Source organism: Anas platyrhynchos, chromosome 4, assembly GCF_047663525.1.
Source record: "Anas platyrhynchos isolate ZD024472 breed Pekin duck chromosome 4, IASCAAS_PekinDuck_T2T, whole genome shotgun sequence".
Lineage (NCBI taxonomy): Eukaryota > Metazoa > Chordata > Aves > Anseriformes > Anatidae > Anas > Anas platyrhynchos.
In genome coordinates, this window is record NC_092590.1 from 23,681,474 (window position 1) to 23,702,917 (window position 21,444).

General features: G+C 45.8%; 1 protein-coding gene across 6 annotated transcripts in view; it reads left to right on the forward strand.

Annotated features, from left to right (window-relative positions):
• Window positions 1–15,904, forward strand: part of IRF2 (interferon regulatory factor 2) — a 40,561-nt gene extending 24,657 nt beyond the window's left edge. For all 6 annotated transcript variants that reach the window (XM_038178887.2, XM_072037250.1, XM_027456291.3 and 3 more), the window contains 5 exons: window positions 844–890; window positions 4,502–4,613; window positions 8,473–8,637; window positions 13,154–13,200; window positions 14,554–15,904. In XM_038178887.2, coding sequence (XP_038034815.1) covers window positions 844–890; window positions 4,502–4,613; window positions 8,473–8,637; window positions 13,154–13,200; window positions 14,554–14,865 — 683 coding nt within the window. In that variant the 3' untranslated portion in view covers window positions 14,866–15,904. The remainder of the gene's footprint in view (window positions 1–843; window positions 891–4,501; window positions 4,614–8,472; window positions 8,638–13,153; window positions 13,201–14,553) is intronic.
• Window positions 15,905–21,444: the final 5,540 nt, after the last annotated feature.

Here is a 21,444-nt window from a genome sequence, read left to right on the forward strand (position 1 = left end):
CACTTGCCCTTTCTACATGGCATGTGGCTATATTTATGTATGAGTGAGTGCAAAAGAATTTGTCTGCAAATATTTCTAATTCGAAGTGCTGTCTTGTAGTACGGATGGGAGAAATTCCTGGGACACGTCTGTACAAACAGCGGGGTAGAGCAGAGCTTGCATCAGCAGGTCTGAGCTTTCACGTTAGGGTCCCTTCAGGACACAGCAGGGGCAGTAGTGCTGAGGTCTGCCAAGGCATGGGAGGTTTGGTGAGGGCCATACACCTTGGGTTTCCTTCTGCATTCTCAAATCCAGCATGATTACATAAACCACTTTTGCGTTAATTATAATATATAATCCTTCTCCCATGTTGCAACCATTTACAAAAATGCATTGAAGTTTACTGTGATCTCTTTTCATATGTTAAATTAAAGAACGGTCTCCCTTTTCCTGTTGCTACAGTGAGAGTGTCTCAAGTGCAATTAGGAATGCATTTTGATGTTTTTTTTTCTTTGAGTATTTTTCTCAAGTTTGCTTTTCCTTTAACAGCCCCTGGTGCTTAGTATGTCACTCTTTCATATTTTTCACCTTGCTTTTTTGAATGAGATCACTTTATTTAGTCCATTTATGGTTCTTTTTTGCAGTCCTTCAAAAATGAAACACAAAACCCGAGTGCTCAAGGTAAATTTTTGACTGCCCAGCCCTTATAGTGAGCTTAAAATTAAACAAAATGAGCTCTTCCTTTCCTAGGAGGTGCTACTATTTTGAAGCACATTTGGGGGCTACTTCTTAGTGGATATAGAAGACATATAGGAAAACTCATGGCACAGAGAACTTTAAGAGATCTTCTTTCTGTTGTTGCAGGAAAAAAAACAAAGTCCGAGAAGGACGACAAATTCAAGCAAATTAAGGTAAGAAGTGGCTGTTAATACTGTAAGAGCTTGTGAAAACAATCTGTTGCAATATTTTTTAATAGCCCCAGCAGTATGTTGTGGATATTTGCAAATCTCCTATGCTTGTGGTTTGGTTAAGTAGCTACAGTTATTTTGAATTATTATTTTTTTAAACCTGAAGCCTGTTACAGCCATGACTAACGTCATCAGTTGACACAGCCCTTGTGTTGCAATGCCTGGAGGTTGGAAAACTGGCAGCTTTGGCAATACATTTGCCATTTGTTTGTCTGTGTAAGTAGAAATAAAGTAATTACGGAAGGAATGCTTCTGAACAATGCAACTACCTTTTGGAGCAATTAGTTTTTGTGCAGAAGGCATTGGAAATTCATTTTCGTTTAGGCAAGGGGGAGACGTTTTATCGGAGCTGCATGATCTCGTGCACTGTAGGTTGGAGGAATTCAGTTGTAAAGCTCATCAGGTAGCAAATGAGATTTCTTCTTGTTCAGAGCATGGACCCAAACTCCCATTTGCTTTCCCTACAAAGCATGGTATTTGATAGGTTTCACAGTTCTGCTGAGGCCCCTCAAAGAAGATCCTTGTTAAATAGTGGCAAGATTTGGTCCAATTTCATTTTTTTTTCATAAAGTAAATTGCAAAGTTTCCAGACTTTCAGGCTTCACTGAAGTTTGTGTTCTTGGGTCTTTCATTGAAATCTGGGATTGGAGTAGGGAAAGCATGGCCTGCAGTAGCATGTAGCAATGTCCATCCTCTGCTGCTTGCTTGTCAGGGACTTGTGGCTCTCATTCCTCAGCCAGGTGAATGCTTGAGGCCTGGTAAAAAGACTTGATTGCAATTGGATTTGGAAGGCAAAAACTCTTTTGGTGACTTGTGACTTGTATAATTACGTGTCAGAGCACTCCTTTATTCTGGTAAGGTCCTTTGGTCAGCGTCGGGCAGCACACGATGCCTCCCAAACCTGGCAGAAGCACTTTGCTGTTCCCCTTCTTCGTAATTTTTCTTTTAGTCAAAATATTAAATACCTTAAAAGCTGTAGAGGTGCTTGAACAGTCTTGTCCTCTTCATTAAGACTGATCTCACCAATACTGCTTGAGAGAGTTCCAATGATGTCGGGGAGATTATTACACACAGCATTACGTCTGTGAGTAGGAGCCTGCAGGGAGGTGCTTGCAGCTTTTGGGGTGCTTTCTTCCAGCTTGGTTGCCCTGAACTGTGCAGAAGTGTTGGGCTACACGACGCAGCAGCAGTAGGCTGATCTGGCCGTGCTTCCAGCACATACACCTGCCGCTGATAGCTATGAATATATGGCTCGCCAGCCACTAATTATGATATGGCTGCTTACCTTTTGCAGGCTTTGATATGGGGCCAGGTAGTATTCCTGACCGTTTCCTTTATTCTGAGAAATGTGTACATGAGTTGACTTCCAAATACACCTGGATTTTTAAAATAGGTGCTCATTCAGTGCTCAGCCACTGCTAGGCAGGCTGTTGAGTGCTGAAGGCAGTAACTGTGAAGAAAGATGGTGGATGAGTTAATGCAAACGCATGTTTTTGAACACTGAAAGCCACTTAAATTTCTTTGCTTGGTGATGTGGATTCCTGAGATCTGAGCTGTGTGGTTTTCGTTGAAAGCCTTGCTGGAGCCTGGAAAACCTCCGCTTAGTGAAGATGAGTGGGAGGCTGCTCCATGACCGGCCTCTCAACTGCTGTAGGGTAACAGGGTCACCACTGCCAGACCCTATGGGTGCCCAGAGCTCTAGGGCAACCACTGGTGGGGTGAGGAGAGCTGCCAGACCTTGCTGGTGAGACGGTGCCAGGCCTTGCCAGGCTGCTGAGGCCAAGCCTGAGCAGGGTGCTCAGTGAGGGCGCTTCCTTCCTCATCCCCGCTGTGGGTGTGAGGCCTGGCCTGCACCTAATCCCTGCTCCACTTCAGGCAAAGGGGCTGAGAGCGGGTCTCCACCTTGCAGATGAATCTCCTGGGTTTTTGGGCAAATGGAGGAGAGGCCATAGGTATCTGAGCAGCCCAAAGAGAAACAGGTTCTTTCCTTTGGAGACAGAGTTCAGGGCTGAGCTGCCTGCTTGGGGCTTAATCTCTACCTTCTCTTACGTGTAGTTTTGGCTATGCATGCAGCTTCCCATTCAGACATTTGTTTAAGTCGAAGTGACACCTTTCCCTGTCCTTTCAGTTTAGCTTCCTCCAGGCATAACTGGAAAGTTAAGTGACTTAACATCAACTGTGCCAGTGTCCACGTCCCTCTGTGGATCTGGCACCGTCACCTGAGTTGTAGAATGAATATTTATTTCTGCAGCTTGAAAGGGCAGCTAAATAAACATTTCTGTAACTAAGCCTCAGCAAAGCTGAGCAAGTTACAGTGTGAGCAGCATTCCCATGGGGGCTGCTGTGTTTGCCAGGGCGTTGCACAACACCAGGGCTCCGGTGCAGAGTCCTCATCTGTCTCTGCAGTTGGTATTTGTGGATGGATCAATAGCAGCTAATTTTATTTTTTTGCTCTTTTTCTGGTCCTTTGACTTGTGGGCTGAAACCACCAGCGTGGCTCATCAAAGACCGGTTGCCACTAGTGCTTTACTCTCCTCTGGTTTTTCGTCCCCACGATAACAATTCATACGGTTCATACTGTGAAGGGCTGGCGCCACAAGCCTTGAGGCTTGCCTTTGCCCTGTGCTTGATGAAGTGATTTGGAGCAGCAAAAATGGGCATACTGTGACATCAGATCACACCAGCGGTTCTGCACCTCTCTGCAGGTGCTGTGAGGACAGGAGCGATGCAGGACTTCACTTCTGGTGGCAGCACTGCCTGCCCAGAACGAGAGCAGAAGGCTTTAGACTTTCTATCTGATAACCCCATAAAGGAGCCCATAACAGGGAGGAGGTTGGACTTGTAGCTAATTCTTTAAAAAAGTCTATAGCTTTTTAAAGAAATCCTGAGTTTGTGGAATTAAATTTTTGGTGTCTAGTCTGAAGGGAGGGCTTTAGATACCCATTTGAGTGTAACAGACCTACAGAGTATGCGTCTTGTGGACAGCTCAGTGTATATAGAACAGGTGGTGTTTTCCCAACGCTATTGCCCTGTGGTAATGTTTATGATGTGATCTAAAAGGCTGTATTTAGTGTAAACATCTTGGTTTGCTTTCAGGCTTGCTGCAGAGAAAAATTAAGACTAGAATTTAGTAATTACTGTGCTGGAGCTAAGGCTTCCTTTAAGAGAGCGCTAAGAGATACGGCATGTTTGGAAGGGAGCAAGGATGAATATTAAATAGAATACATTTTAAAGCAATGTTTCTTCTTTGTTTGTTCCAAATGTTAATCTCTTGTAGTAAATAGCACACTAATTTCTTGCTCTCTGAAGGCTCACTCTAAATCTGAAAATTAAAAATAGCTTTAGTTTCAAAGCTGAAGATTTGGAAGTGGAATAAACTCTGGCTGCTTCTCAGAGAGCCAAATTACTCGTTCTGAAACTGTGTCTAACAGAGCAGTGGCTATGCGGCAGGCAGAAACGATTTAATTTATTACCATCTCAGAAAACAGGGATGAACTGAGTCCAGGCTCCTAAAATAAATCAAACCTGACCCAACTGTACTGTTTTCATTCTAGCAAGAGCCAGTTGAATCATCTTTTGGGATTAATGGGCTAAATGATGTCACTTCTGACTATTTCCTGCCCTCCAGTATAAAAAATGAAGTTGACAGTACAGTGAACATTGTAGGTAAGTACTACTATGCTTTTCATATATGCTAAGCATACAGGTGAATTAAAACACGATTTCATGAAATAGGTGGTACCAGAAATAAACTTCTGACTCTGCCAAACTCACCTTTCCAGCAGCATTTTGCACTTTGGAAAACAACACAGTTAAAATTGTCTACATGCTTTTTGCTAGCCCAAGACGTGCAAGGTCCTGCTTGTGGGCCAGCCCCACCACCATGCCAAGACAGTGAGCAGCACTTCTGCAGCATGGTTGTTCCCCTGAGATCAAAGCTTTTACAGACTTTTTCAGGTGGCTTTTCCTAACATTAACTTACTATACAGGCTAGTCTTCAGCTATGAGGATATTGTAGCCAGTGTCTGTGGGAGTTAGACCAAAGTTGGATCACGGTTTCCCATTGCTCAAAGAACAGGTTTGTATAGGTTAACGTTTTATTTGTGAATTTAAACCTACAGATGAAATAGAGGACCTCAGTTCTTTTACCTCAGTATCAGAGTCCGTTCTTAACATCACAGAGCTAACAAGAAAGATCAGTGGAGACTGCATTTAGAAACCAGTACGTTAGGAATTAGATGTCATCTTTGAAGAATGTGAATAATTGGACCTTGGTTGAATAATGGGGCTGTTCTTGACAGCTCTTTTTCAGCTAAGGTTGTGACTGTAGTGAGGAATCTTAGAAATGTGAGCCATGTACCATTTTCTCTAGAATTCCACTTTTATATACGAGGAAGAAGTGTTTGAAAAATATTAATCTTCTGTATGCAAAGATGGCAGAAATTACATGCAGTGACTTTTTTTGCTACCCAGTTTTTTGGTCACACGGCTTTTCATGAAGTCATTCCTCCAAGTACTTTTATGACCTAGAAGTACTTTTGTTCTCTTTATGGTAGTTTATTTAATCATCTCTTGCTTTGTAAAAGTATTAGGGCATGATTTTTGCTCCTACTATTACAGAGGGCTTTATAACTCAAAGGCATAGCACAGTATTGTGGTATGTTTACTGACTGACTCATAAACAAATCCGAAATACGCCAAAGCTGATACGCAGCCCCAGCAAGGAAGCTTCATACACTTTTGCTTTATTTTACAACCTTAAAGTCAAACAGAGATCAATTAACAGCATTCTTTGAAATGTACCCTCTGTTCCCCCAAATCCAAGAGAGTAATTTTGCTGCAACAGCTCAGTTTTGTACAGTGCAATGTATCCTGTACTGTTAAATTCTATTTTGAGATGAATGCATGTTGCACTATAGCAGATCTTAGTAATTTACAGGACAGGAGCCATACTGGTAACATCAACATAAAAGTGGTAAAGGGGCTGATGTGGAAACTGAGCAAGATGTTCAGAGGAATAGAACTGAATTTGCACCTTAAGGGCCTTCATTTTTCCTTGAGCTCACAAGGGAGATATCTGATTAGCCTTTTTTTCCCTTTGCTCCTGTGGATAGACCTAGCATCCATTTTCAGAGGTGGAACAACAAGGTTTGGGTGCATAACTGTGATCCAGTGTTCTTTAATTAATGGCTTGTGAGTGTGCTGCGTATCCAGTCTGAGGAGAGAAGTCCATATTTAGTACTCCAGGCTGGTATTTAATGTAAACAGGGGGGAAAGGGTAAAATAGATAGATAGATTCTGCAAAAAGGAGGGAAGTCAACTGGCAGGGAGAAAAGACAAACAGCACTTGCAGTGCTTCTGACATACGTGCAGCTCAAGGAAGAGTGGTGGCACATTGCCCAAGTGAGCAGTATTTTTTGCTGCACTGAAATTATCTCGTGGGGTGGGTAAGAATTCTTCAGGTCTTGAAGAGAAAGATAAAACAGCACAGATGGCCTGTTCTTATCCCAACAGTGTTGCACAATACTGGTTTCTCCTGGATAAAAATTAACTCTATGTGTGTGTGTTTGTGAGTGTGCACACGCATGTGCTCCTGCCCCCTCCGCCCAATAAAAAGCAGGTCCTCTCAGAACCAGGAAAAGTGATAATAAAATGTCTAGCACAAAATGGTAGTAATTGCAGTGGGCCAACTGAAAAAAAAAAAAAAAAAGACTATCTGGTATGTATGTAATTTTCTATATGTTGGAATTGTCTCACAGAATGCACATCCCCCAGGCTTTGGGGGAGTTGCCAGAAGTTGGCTGGCACTTCACAAAGCTTTTCCCTGGGAGAAAAACCTGTCACTTTTCTTTTCCAAAACATCATGTTCTTACCTTGTCTAAAGATAGAAGGCAGGAATGAGTTTTGTGTGTATACATGTGCATTCATGTATATTTACCTGAATCCATCCAGAAAAAGATACTATCTTTTGCTTTTTTTTTTTTTTTTAATTAATAATCAGATTACTTAGGTCACTTAACAGAAGAATTTCAAGATGTACTGTGCTTCACCTTCCACATTTTTCTCCATCATGAATCTAGAATAAAATCGTGCTGTCTGAATTCCTAATGATACCATATAGATCGGTGAATTAATTGTGGCTGTCCTTTGAAACTCCAGTATTGGCCAGCTCCAGAATGACATTACCAGGTGGAATGGACTACTGGGGCCTGAAAGATTTGGTAGAGTTGTTCCTATGTAAAACTTAAAATAGGCATTTATCACTGTACAGTGTGTTTAAGACTAAAAATGGTTCACAAAACACAAATAAATCTGAAACATTTCTTCCGGCACAAAATCTTTCCAAACTCTTGTTGAATTTGGTAGGAATATATCTGTTTGAAGGTTGTTTCTTTTGATGTTTTGTGGTCCAGTAAAAGAATATCTGTAGTCTTTCCCTTTCTCTTGGACAGCTGGGGTTTCAGGTGAGCCATCCCCTGAGGTCTCTCTGTCCATCCATGTTGTCCTGATCTAGCTAGTGGCTTTCAGCTCAGTGCTGGATTAATGCAGTAGTCATGTGTTCATACTGCTGGGATCAAAAGGGGAGGTTGTACAAGACAAAGGGAATTGTCTCAAGATGCTCCAGATAACTGAGGTTTTGGCTTTTACAACAGTACTTCTTTGCTAAGTAACTTCTAAGTTTATTCCCCTGTTTCAAAAGGGTGTTCTGTAGCACAGCTAGTGGCTGCAAAGTATTTTGGGACACTTACAAAGCGTCCACAGTGCTTTCACTTTGTAGAAATAAGTAATGTTTCTTTGGTATTAAATATGTGCATGGGGGAATAGGAAAACCATCTGTTAATAACTAACCAGACTGTAGCTGTCAGTCACAGACCACAGGGACTACAGACTAGCAGTACAACTGTGATTTTCTACATGCCATCACTGGCATTGCGAGGATCAGTGAGAACAAGCATCTGATTGGAGACGAAATTTTTGGCAGATTCATGTCATGTATAAATCAGCTTTTTAATATATTTTACATGACCAGGTGGCTGTTTTTCTGCATGCCTGTTCTGACCCATTTGCTTTCATGATGCATAATTTACACAAGAGCATCCAGAGGCTGTGGGACGTGGGCAGCTTGTTTGGTGAGGATGCTTCCCAGATTAGGAGAGATTGCTGTGGTCTGTATGCCCTGGTGAAGGGAGAGTGTGGCCGTGGTCTTCCCTGGGAAAGTGTCTGGACAGCTGGTGTGCTGAGGATGGCTTGAGGGCATTTTGAATGAGAGCCAGGAAAAAGTTAGGCATTTTCAGTTGTCACAAGTGGAAAAGAAATGTCTTTGAAGGTGATGGAAACTAAATATGTCACACAGGTTTCCTATAGAAGTCCCTTTGAAAGCAGGTGGTGGACATGGAAGAAAGTGCTGAGGCTATATTAAAGACTGCATTTCACTCAAATACCAAGCAGTCTCCAAGGACAAGCTCTTAGAGATTCATCAGAGTCGACATAAAACGAGTAATCAATTTTTTCTTCTGACTCCAAGTTGTAGGACAGCCGCACCTTGATGGCAGCAGTGAGGAGCAGGTGATAGTTGCCAATCCTCCAGATGTTTGCCAGGTAGTAGAGGTGACAACGGAAAGTGATGAACAGCCCCTCAGCATGAGCCAACTGTACCCCCTACAGATCTCCCCTGTCTCGTCCTATGCAGGTAAGCATCCTGGTGTTTCTTTTTTGGAAATGTTTGGGAGATACTCGATTTGCTCGGGAGTGTCAAGCCAAGAGGCAGGGGTCACCACAGGGGAAAAGGGGGCTTTTCCAGGGCAGCTGGCACAGATTCAGAAATGTCTGTTCTGCTGCCTTTTGTATTTTTAACTCAAAAATTCGCAGTCCTGTATATTCATTTTACCTGGGGAAACCACTCAGCAGATCTAAGGATGGAAATGTAAGCTGCAGTGTGTAGCCTGTGATTAATGGAAAAATAACCTTTTCAGATGTTGTGCAGAGAGATCTTGTCATCTTTTATTAGAGGGACATTTTCAGTGGTACAAATTGTATGTTGCCAATATATTGTGTCCCCTTTGCACCGTGACCTTTTAAAGATAAAAGGTCATCTCTGATGCATGTTTCCGTGATGCCTACCACAGTGGGTACAGAGCACTAAGGGCTGCACTGATGATATATAATGTAAATGTGAAGTTGAGAGCCCTGGAGAAGTGGATGTGTCTTGTTGCATACAGTCCGCAGACTACAACAGCCATGTAGTGACTGATAACGAGTGGTCTGTGGAAGTCTGGCTTCCAACGTCTGTCTCCCATCTGGATACTCTGATATCTAGTAAGGGTTGAGATAACAAGCTTTCCCCTGAGTCAGGGTGCTAATGGTTTCTCATTTTTATCTGGCCCATTATTTTCATAAAACTGGTAGGAAGTTAAGAGTCTTGGCACTTATTAATCCCTTATCTAAGACTGACAACGTATTCAGAAGTTGTAAGGGGAGAACAGTTACAAATGCACACATGGGCACGCTATATAGAGTCCTCGCAATCACATAAGCCTTATTTCCGTAGGAAACAGGGCAAAACCACATTTGAAAGTAGAAAAAGTTTCATATCCAACCTGTCCTTCCTTTTTTAACATATTGCTAACTTGCAAGCCTCAGGATACTGAGGCTGAAACAGAAAAGTCATCTTTTTAGGCAAACTTGAGCATTAATTGTTCCCAGTGCAATTTATTATTTTACACATGGTTTTGTCTTTGACTCATTAGGCTGAATTAGTTCCAGACACATTTTCATAAAATATGAATGTAGGAATTTTTATCTTTGGGTCTGGGTGAATAGTTGATGTTCTTTTGAATAGCCTCCAATGTTAGACTCACACACGTTGATATATGATCGTGCTTCCCAGCATGTTTAGTCTGTAATGGCCAGAGCATTTAGAAGGGCTTTGCACAGCACCAGGTGGGCGTGCTCTAACGTATTAGCAGTGGGAGACGCAGCCTTTGAAACGCTTGTCCTTTTTCCAAATGCTTCTTGCAAAACTTTCCCTGGCTATGCGAATGTGGCAACAATGCTTTCTTTTAACATCAGCTGAAGGATCTAAGTTCTTGGATGCAAACAAGAGTCACTGTCTAGCTCTGGAAGTCGTGGTGGTTGCTTGGGCTGTGACAATAGGGAGGGATGTATATGGTGACAAGAGAATCATCCAGACATGAGCAAGTCCTGAGCTACCTTTCCTAAAGTCAGTGCAACAAGTCTGCATAAATGAAGCATGTCTGAAGTTGTTCTGCTATCCCCTTATGTTGTCTTAGTGTCCTGGTGGTCTTGAGCTGACCTAACTTATATCAGGACCTGCTAACTCAAACTAGGATAGCACAGAGATGATTTCATGCCACTGACGTGCCTTTAAATGCATCTCAAGACAGCTCTTGAGGATCCTGGTTAGTCTAGCCAGAGGCCAGCAAGACATGGAGTACTCCTAGGGTCTGTCCTGGAACAAGTCCTGATTAATATCTTCATCAGCGAGCAGAGGAGGTGGTGGCGTGCACACTTGTGAAGCTTACAGCAGACACAAATAAAGGACACCAGTCGATATGGCCAAGGGCAGGGCCACAGTCCAGAAAAAAGCGGAGAGACTGCAGGAAAGTGGCCAATGGGAACCTTACGAAATTCACAGATTCATGATAACATCTAGCTTGGAAAAACCCTTCAAGATCACCAAGTCCAGCCAGTTCAGCAAGGACGGACGCAAAGTCCTGCTTTTGGAAAGAAAGAGCCCTTTGCAGTGATTCAGGCTGGGGCTGCTGAAGTGGGGAGCAGCTCTGCACAAAGAGGGGTGGGCAGGGAGCTGGACGCGATTCAGCAGAGCACCCTGGCTGCAGAGAAGGCCAACAGCCTTCAGGGCTATGGCTAGGAGATCTAGGCAAGTGATTTTCCACCTCTACTCAGCGCTCGTCACGCTGCTGCTGGAGCACTGGGCCTGGCTCTGAGTCCCCCAGGCCAAGAAAGCAACAAACAGGAGCGAGTGCAGGGAGGGCCTGCCAGGGTGGTCAGGGGCTGGAGCAGTTGTCTTGTGAGGAAGTGCTGACTGAGGGACTGGGGCTTGAAGAAGAGGTCTTGGTACCCTCACAGCAGCCCATCCATACCTACAGGGATGGTACTGAGAAGGTTGAGCACAGCTCCTCACAGTGAGGCGTGGAGGGAAGATGAGAGGCAATGGGCATAAATCGCAGCAAGAGAACATGGTCCAACTGGATATAGGAACAAATGTCACATTTTTCACCACAGGGTTTGTCAGAACCCTGACGTTTGTAGGACGTTCTTGTGACTATTTCGGATTTTATCTTGTTACACACAAGCCCATAAAGGAGCCCTGAACCTGCCCTCGTGGCTCTGCTGAGTGGAGTTGCCTCCTGTGTCAGGTGCTGCCACGGGTTGGCAGGGAGGAGCATGACCAGAACAGCTGTGCAAGAGCAGTTAGTTTAGCTCTTCTGAAACAACAACAACAACAAACAGTAGCTGGAGGTATCAGCTGTCCTACATAAATCTGCTTTATTTCAAAAACACCTCTAGTTCCTTTCTGAGGTTACACGGGCAAGTGATATGTCTGGCCCTTACGACTTTCCTCAGGTTTCCACTGACGTCTATGAAATCAGTTTTTTTAGTACCAAGGCTGTTCTTGTCAACCTTGTCTTGTCTGACACCGATTCAAATAACCTTCCTGATTCAAATAGCCTCTCTAACTTTCCATCCCCGAGTGGCTTGCTTCCCTGGCTTTGCTAACTATAGTGCTATCTCTTGCTCAGCATTTTGTTATGTATAAACATCAAGGATGGATTCCTTTTCATCTGCATCACCCTTTTTTGTTGCCACATGTTTCTTCATGTCAAGGAATATCTGCTTCTTGTCTCTGTGTTGATCCCTCTTATTGACTCTATCTCCAGGGCCATTTCTCCTTCTGTACAGGTTACTTTCTGCCTCTCCCCCCCCCCCTCCCCTCAGTCTGGCTTAATGGACCAGCTTTATCACGTTGTCACATCTCTCTTTACCTGGGCCAGTGGACGAGGAGCCCTGCAGAGTGTTAACTTCACAGTTAGATCCTCTGCTTGCCGCATGCTGGGACTGGGACTGTGAAGTAGGTGAAGCGTCAGCTGTGGCAGTCAGAGCATTCAGTAGCTGAGCTGCTAGCTTCCTTGCTTCAGGACGCTGAGTGCAGTTTAGATCCTTACGTCTGAAGGAGCAATTCAGACCATAAGTTTATGGCCCTCTGCCCAAACCTCGTCCTTAGCTGAGCCTCAAGAGAAGAGCTCTGGAGACTTGCAGGGGAGCTCCTCTGGTCCAACCACTGTTCAAGCAGGGACATCTAGAGGGCTTGAAAATACAACTGAAAGCCCTGGGTTTCGGGCTCTTCTGCAAGCAAGGGCTGAGCTGCAGGAGGATGGCCGTCCTGCTGGAGCTGCTGGCCTGTCCCTTGGTGCAGAGGGGTGGCACCTTGTGTGTGTATTTGTGTATTTGTGCTCTGGCTGAAATGGTGAGGGACAGAGAGGCAGTAGGGAGGGGTGAGAGGCGATGGGGCTGTCCTGCTTTGGTGCAGAATGTCATTACATTTCTCTGTGCTGGAGTCGTGGGTGGAGGGCAGAGAAACAGGCTGAAGGACCGGGCAAGGGTGGCAAGAATGAAATAAAAGTGAAGTAAACCAGCAGTAGTAAAGTGCAAGAAGTGGCAATGAGCCCTTGAGGCGGCAGATTGAGATAACAGTTTATGAAACAAAAACACACTTATCTCCTCTGGGGTGGAGTTCTAGATGGTTTTGCAGCAAGATAAAAATAAGGATTGGAAAGGACTTTGCCCATAGCTGGGCCTCAAGCTGCCCAGAGCAGGTGAGGGAGAGGGGCATTCCCTGCCAGCAGGAGTCTCCTCCCTCTGCCCAGAAGTATGGGCAGTTGCACAGATCTGCTGCTTCCACCTCTGTTGCTGTCTTTCCCAGGGTGTGTCTGTATTAACCGTGATAACCATGTGAATTTGCTCCAGTTGTTCAAAGATGCCATGTGGTCTAGCCCTTCAGTTACTTCGCACAGGGGGTCCACGCTTTGCTATTGTTTCCTGCTTGTTTGGCTAGGCTCTGTTTGCTTGTACTTGTTTGAAGTGGATCGAGCCTCTTGAGCTGGATCTTGCTACTGTAGATAAAATAACACGAGTTTCATTTTTGCTTCCATTTTGTTTGACAGAAAGTGAAACGACTGACAGCGTTCCAAGCGATGAAGAAAATGCAGAGGTAAGTGCTTTCTGGAATCTAAACGTTTTGGGGCAAGATCTCAAAATAATGTCCAGAGGTATTCTTTCGTATTCTATGTTTGCAACTGCCTACCACTGAAACATTCAGTTTTAAAAGCTGAGAGAGAAAAACAAAAACTAGAAAGGTTCAAAGGATACATATGTTTGGATGATTTCCTAGCAGAACGGATATCTCTGCAAGTTCCTTCTTCCTCATCTGTCATAACTACAAGGAGATAAATTTGCATAAGAAAATACTCTGTCGAACCATCAACAGTGCCAACTAGTTTGTGAATACGGAGCAACCCAGTGGCCTTTGTCATGTGCTCTATGTGTGTGTGTGCACCATGCATTGACACTGCTGGGCAGTGAGCATTTCATCTCAGCTGGAAGCATGCTCACTTTGTTTTCCTTAAATGGCATCTGAACTCATACAATTGGAGGAAATGTTTACATGTATGATAGAAATGCAACTTGAACATTTGAGGTATGTGAGGCAAAAGGCTTTCCTGAGAAGCGAAGACCAAGTTAGTGCTCAGCATCAGCTACCTGCTGCCAGCGTGGTTATAACAGTGTTTCTTGCCCTGCCCTGCACCAGAGGGCTGGATGGGCTGCTATTCTTTCCTGCTTTGGTGAAGCAGGAAGCTCAGTAAAACGCCCCAGAAGGGTTTGTGTAGCCGGTAAGGGAGAAGTGTGGGAATCCACCAGCTACTTTACCAGTAGCGACTGAGGTGGGAGCTCCGTGGCTCCCCAAACCCAGCGAGGACTCTCCTTTGACAGAGCATGCCATTGCGGCATGTGTGATGTGGAAGGAAGAGGATGCTTGTGTTCCCTTGGCAAACCTCATAGCTGTGATGTTGGACATGCTATCAAGGGACGTTGGCTCTCCCAGCAGCTTTACCTGTGTTGACAATGTGGGTGGTGCTGTTTGAAAGGTGTTGAGTCTCGGTACCTCCCTGTTGGCAGGAGGATGCTCTCCCCAGTAATGGAGGAGACTTCCATTTGATGCTCTTGAGTTTTTGGTCTTCTGTGTCCAATTCTGTGTCTGGCACCCTGGCAGTAAGGCCTTCCTTTTCCATCAGAAGAGTGGGCAGAGTCTCCTGAGTGATGGAGAGCAAGCCACCAAGGTTCAGATATAGGACTTCCTAAAGAGAGAAATGTCAGAGAGCAAAGACATTCAAAGTCAGCAGGTAGTAAAGCTAGCAAAGACATTCAATGCCAGCAGGTAGGATTTTAGAGAGGGAGTAACTCCTGTGAAATTTGTGGATGTTTCTGTCTTCATCTTGTTCCCGTGAGCACCTTACAAAGTGCATTCACTCATGTATTCTTTCCTCATTCTTCTTCCCCTTTGTAGGGCCGACTTCATTGGCAGAAGAAAAACATTGAAGGCAAACAGTATCTCAGCAATCTGGGAATGAGGAACACTTCTCATACGCTTCCCAGCATGGCCACTTTCGTTGCCAACAAGCCTGACCTGCAGGTGACCATCAAAGAAGAAAGCTGCCCACTGCCTTACAACAGCTCCTGGCCCCCGTTCCCAGACATCCCCCTGCCACAAGTTGTGTCCACAGCCTCCACTAGCAGCAGCCGGCCAGACCGCGAGACGCGGGCAAGTGTCATCAAGAAAACGTCAGACATCACCCAGTCGAGAGTCAAGAGCTGCTAAGCCTTTGACAGTGTGTTTTTTAGCTTCGTTTTGTTTGGGTTTGTATTTTATGTTTCTCTAGGAGAGGTTCATCCCTTGACGCACATTAGACAAATCTAAGGTAAAGAAAGCCTTGGCAATATAAAACATTGCTGTGTCCGACTCCAGTGCCGGAGTGTTTTTAACTCAGGACTCCAGCCGTCAGTATGTACACCTGAACCCAGACGGACTTCCAAGGTTGCTAGGTAGGAAAAACCCAAGAACTTTGGCCCACTCACAGGTTCCAGTGTTTCATATGAGGACCAACCGACCACAAGGGAAGTGGTGCTGCTGCGCTTCTTGCTGTCAAGGCTGTGATGGAACTGAAAGCCTCAGAATGGAAGAGAAAATGTGAACTAGCTGGAATATTTTTAAATAAAAAAATCTATTGTGAATATTGTACATAGTGCAGTACTAGCAACGTTGCAGTCTGCTTCTGCACCTTATTAAGAAAGCACTTATGAAAGGCCTTTTATTACCTTGCTCTACTTAATGGCACATTGAAGGTCCCTCCCCACCTGTATTCTTTTCCAAGGCTATTCTTGCTAAAGTGTCTTTAAAGAATAGAGGAAAGGAAAGGAAGTTAAAACTTCCCATGTGGATTTCATACATTTTAAGACTGCTTTTCTCATGTTTGTTTTCTAATCTGCTATGCTTGAATGCCGCGTGGTACAATAGGAAAAAAAAAAAACTATTACAGAGATATTATGCAAATTCCCAGATTTAAAAAAGAAGAAGAAAAATACTCTAATTCTAACCAGAGCAAGCTTTTTTATTTTTTATACAGGGGAATATTTTATTCAAAATAAAATTCTAAAGTGAATATAATTTTTTTTAATCTTTTCTACAGCAAATTTATAATTTTAAGAATCAGTCCTTGGTTATCAGCAGTTATTACATCCTTGTGGCACATTTTTTTTTTTAATTTTGTAAAGGTGAAATAGCTTTTATGAGCTCATGTAGCAATCAGATTATCCTGTGGATTGATAATAAATATGGTATATAGTTAAATTTTTAATAATCCTCTTGTTTGTCTCTCTTTTTTTAATCTTGCAGAAGCCCCAGATGGGTGTTTGATAGGTGGATGTGACCTCTGAGTGAACAATTAGCATGAGCCGTCTTTACAGTTTCTGCAGTGCCCATCTAACAGAGTGGGAAGTGCTGTGCTCGAGACAGCTTGAGGTGGAAAGAGGAACTAGAGCTTAATGGCAACCTACTCAAGTTTGGCCTCACGTGAACAGGTTGGGAACTGGGAAACCTCTTCTGGTGCTATTCCATGGTTGGGCTTGGAGCAAGGCACCTTATGGAAGGGATCTTGAGGAAGCCCATCCCCAGCCCAAAGCAGGCTCAGCTGTGTTTGCCCCGTTCTTGGTAGATACCTGTTTAGTTTACTCAGTTTTCTTGTCCAGAAAATCATGTTTTTGAAGAGTTTCAAGCAATAGCTCTTCATTAGTGGAATGAATCAGAAGTCAAGTAAACACACTTGAAGTAAACATCCCCCAAGGCTTTCAACATCTACTGTGTGATGACAAATTCTGATTCCTCTGGGCCTTTGAGGGAAGCTGTAGAGTGTCTAATTAAGTGTGTGTAGTGGCTTGCAGGATGGCGTGGTGGTGGTGGGTAAACCATGCTCTTGGTTCTGTGAGATGCTATACTCTGAGCTATCAGTGTTCTCCAGGTGTGCCTATCAGTCCGATACTGACTCGACAGCTGAGTGCGTGTGGAGTATTGTGCACGTGTGGCTGATGAGCAGCAATAGGCACGAAATAGGCTGTGTCAAAGGGAGATGTATTCGTTTTCTGTTAAAAAGGCCCAGGTTCTGGCCAGTAGGATTTTACTGTGTGCTTAACCTGATACCACAATTTCAAGTTTCATCACAAGCCCATCTGAAACTTGCAGTTTCACACCCAGAGGCTAGAGCTTTGGTCAGGGCTGGGAGGAAAAGACGGACCAGAGCAGTATTTGAAGTGAGCCTGAAAACTCCTAACAGTGAAAACTGGTGTATGGAACAGAGACTTCCCAGTCTCTGTCCTTTTTTTGGGGTTGTGTACTCACCCTTCCAATGGCCCTTCCAAAGGCTTGGTCTTCTGCAAATAGATTGTGTGTGTTGGAGGGGTGTTACACTGAGTCTCCATTATCCTGAAGGCTTTGCCTCATTATTTTCTGTTTTCTTAACACAGTCTACTTTGTTTTTTTGTAACTTCCCAGCTCAAGGTTGGAAGTTGCTCTGTAGTGTTTCCCAGCCACAATTAAGATAACAGGCTCCTGTTTTTAGGCAGTGGCTTTATAGGATCACAGAAGAGCCGTGTTGAAGGGCCCCTGGGGATGCACCCCTTTCCTTCTGCTGAAAGCAGGATCCCAGACTAGGTTATCCAGCGCCATGTCAAACCAAGCCTTGAGTGTTTCCAGCAAGAGAAACTGGCCACTTCTTCACCTGGCAATCTTACTCCATGGTCAGTGGTTTTCACAGCAGATTTTTTTTGTCTTTATAACCAGATAGAGTTGCCCTTGGAGCAGCTTGGGCCCATTGCCTCTTGTACTGTCACCATGCGCCTTTGTGAAGGGGCTGCCTCTGTCTTCGCTGTGACCCACCATCACCTGATGAATTTTTATGGTGGGGAAGGAAGAGTTGGGGTGCTTGCTCAAAGCTCAGCCTAGGGTTAAGGTTGCATACACAGGCAAGCCCAGAGCTGCAGTTAACCTGGGGCTAGGAAGGGGCTGCTGAGCTCAGCAGAAGGCTGCTGCTCAAACTGTCCTCTGAGGAGGGCTTGCTGGGGAAACCACGGCTGCGGTGCTTGGGCTGAGACCCTAGGGCTAGGGTCAGGGCTGAGAGGAAGAGAAAGCCCCGTTGCATAGGGCTGGAAAGCATCAAGTAATGTAAATTCAGTGCTGGCACTCTCATTCTCCTCTGAGGAGTATTTAGTCTGTGGATGCTCAGCCTGGGTTTAGTGCTAGCGTTACGGCCGAAAGCCCAGACACACAGTGGCGTGGGGGCTGGAAAGTGTCTTACAAAGTAAGCAGAGCTGACGCTGGGCTTTTGCTTTATCAAAAGCAGGGCTTCTGTGTACCCCAGCGATGGCCTGCTCTCGGGGGCCAGGCTGGCTGTGTTAGATGCTGGCACATCTCTGCAGGCTCCCACGCAAATGGCAGTGCCCAGTGCGTTACACAGAGAAAACAGGCAGTGGGCTCAGTTGTAGCTGTGGTTTAAGCTCCCTGCCCTACACCTCTGGCATTAAAAAAGCATCTCCAAGGCTCTGTACCTTTCAGCAATTGCTTCTTCCCACAAGGCTCCTTTTTATTCCTGAGCCTCTGCCTTTCATTGCATCCTGCGTGACTGTGGGTGAGAGTCTGGCTTCAGCAAGCTCCGCTGCATGCTTGGGTAAGTAAGGAACTGCTTGCCAGAAGGTCCGCCTGAGTTTTCCTAGGTAGATAGAAGTTTGTTTCCAAAGTAAACCGTCACTTGGCAGGGGAAGAATTCGCTGCTCTTCGCTTCAGCCATCTGAAAACGAGTAGCCGATGAGCAAAGGCAGGCACCTCCAGTGTAGGCTGCTTGTTCATCTTTGTGTAGCCAAAGCAAGTTACGTGCTCCCATCTCGCCCGTGGTGAGAGCCTGCTGATGATCAGATAGCTTGGCTCGCTCTCCCCGTGTTTCTGTGAGGAAGGCAGCTAACCTGCAAAAGCAGTAGCTCCTGCCCTGCTCCAGCAGCTGCGCAACAGGAGACACACGTATGCCTGGGAAGGGCAGGCATACTTGCTAAATTCTCCTTTTCCCAGGGCTGAGGTGTTTGAAGCTCTTCCAAGAGGTGTCCACGCAAGGGAGTTGCTGTGCACAGCTGTAGCACTGATCCCCCAGGCACAGCATCCACTCACTGCGCCTGGAAGGTGGCCACGTGCTGGCAGCCCGCTCTGGCCGAAAGCAGTTGGTCAGCGGCAGCGGCGGGGTGATGTAAATGCAAAGGAAGATTTCTTCTGACGCAGAAACCATCTAGGCATCTGTTCTGCAATGTGATGTTCGACTCCCTGTGCTACCCACGCTTGCAGAACTATGCAAAGCCTTAAACTACCCAGCCCTTCATAGCGCGGCCGCCACTTTGGTTCCAAAGCACTGGGAGCCAGATGCCTGCCCATCAGCGCTGTGAATAATGCCAGTTCAATCTCATGTGATACGTGATGTGGTCAGCGGGGGAGCCTGCAGAAACCTCCCTGAGGGGGGCAGGAAGGAGGACAGACTCTCCCTGGGCATGGCTCAGTGGCCGTGGGGGTGTCCATGCCGAGCTGCCTGCCCTGGGGACGCTGCCAGCTCGGGCAATTCCCTTTAGGGAGCTCAGATAGCCAGGAGCTGTGATACCAGAGTCTGCTCCTTGCAGAAGGGCTCTCCACAGGGCTCAGGTTGGAGAAGAGTAATCCCAGGAGCAGCAGAACTGAAGGCTGATGTGCTTGGGGTTCGCACTATGTTCAGTGGTGTCTCCTGGGGGGGGCATTGCTGAAGCTTCGCTGTTTGTTAGGGCGTTCATGCATCCTTCTCCCTGCCTCACCTCCATATGAACTTTCTAGAGAAGGTCTAACCCACACAGCAGCTGCTTCTTCAGCAAGGACCTGGTGAGAGCTGTCTTTCCTATCTCAGACCTGTAGGAACTTCTTGCCTTTAAGACGCCTCCCTTTCTCTCAGAGCCGATTGACAGCAGTTGCAGAATAACTCAGGTCGGATGGGACCTCTGGAGGTCACCTGGCCCAGCACCTGGTCAAAACAGGGCTAGTTTCAAAGGTCAGGTTTCTCAGAGCTGCGCTAGGTCCAATTTTGAGCACTCCAACATAGGAAGGGGGTGGTCACACATGGTGACGTGGTCACCTTCATAACATGACGCCACGAGCCTCAGACCCTTCAGAAACCAGGGCTTTAGTCAGTGTAGCTGGAGGTTCCCTGGAGCTGAAGGCTGACGACCTGCCTGCGTGAGATGCTGCCATCACACGGAGGTCTGCTTTGAAGTCTGAGAAAGAGAGGAGCAGGATTATTTAAAGAAAAGGAGATGACAAAGCACAGATTCTTACTGCGCCTGCTGATTTACCGCAAGGGGAATCACCCCCCTTCTACTGCAGGTGCCTTTGCCCTCAGCTATCGTGGGCACCCCTCACCTGGGCTTGTGTTTCTTGCAGTTTTTCAAGAGAGAGCTGCTTGAAGACTCCTGTGAAGGCGGGATCGCCCTTTCTGTAACTCAACTGAAATAATGGAAAAAGTGAGTGCGTGCGTGGAAAAATGAACTGATGGCCCCAAGCGTGAATTTATCCAGGTGTCTCTGTGAGTCATAGAGCTTATCGTCCAGGTTCGTGCTTGGTGGCTGGGGCTGCCACTGCTGCCTTCCCCCTGGCGTATGTCAAGATCCTTGCATACAAAATTGTTCAATTCCCTTTCAAAATAATGGTATGGGATTCAGCTCAACGCCCTCCCCGGGGTCAGGCCCTAATGTTTTGTTCAGCATGTGGCAATGGCCATGGGCCCTGGTTGTGTGTCACCACCCGGCTGTCCCCATCCCTCCCTCCGTCCCTCGGCACTCCTGGGGCTTCAGTTTGGGCTGCCGAAGGAGTTGTACTGCAGGAGAAGCAGCCCGGGGACCCTCACGGGCAGTGCCTGAAGGCGGGTTTCCTCCTTTGTGGCAGCACCAACAGGTGCAGGATTTTTCTGTCAACAAAAACGAAAATAGTTCTTGTGAGGAAGGAAACCACAGGGGCTGACAGCGACTGCTGCTGCAGGCAGCGCTTTGTCCGCAGCCCTGTTTTTGCTGAGATAAAGACAGCGGTGGCCAGGCCACGCTTGGGCTTCATGAAACTCAGCTACTGGATGTTACAGCTTACTCTCAGCTTCTTTTTTTTTTTCTTGGGGGGTGAGCAGCTTTAAATAGATCAGCAGAGGCAGAGGAAGCCCTCTCCAAGCTCAGTTGGTTATTTTTCTGATGAGTAGCTGATGATAGGTAGATCCTTTGGGCTGCTTCTGCTTTCAGTGAGACAGCTGGGGACTAAATAATTCAGCAGCAGCTGAAAGGCGTGCTGCAGTTGCGCGTGGCTTGCTTGGACCTCCGAGATGGATTTTGTCTGGAGCTGATTTCATACCAGCACAGGGAGGTGAGGCATCAGTGGAGATGGTCCCTTGTTTTTTACAGGTTAATACTGGTGTAGGGATGGTGGAAAGGAACGGGAGCTACTATTTTTCTTTGTTTCATCGTGGCTACGTCTCTCAGATCTGAGTGCTACGGCTCCCCTCCAGAGGATACCTGACAGGGTTGTGTTTGTTTCCATGCTTTATTTGATGTATGGTTTCTCAGCTGACCGTGTTCTTCATAATACAGCCAGGTTTTGAAAACTGCATACGTTTTCTCAGGCTGTTGCTTTGGAGAACATCAGCTTTAGGTAGGACATCTGAACCCAAGCTGTGAAGGTGCTGCATTGTTAACCCCTTGCAATTTCTGCTCTGACACCTAGCACAGCAGCAGGAAACCAGCCGGGTGCTGAGGATGTTTGCTGTGGCATGGGCTTTTGCATGTGCCCGTTTAAAGATGTTATCTCTCG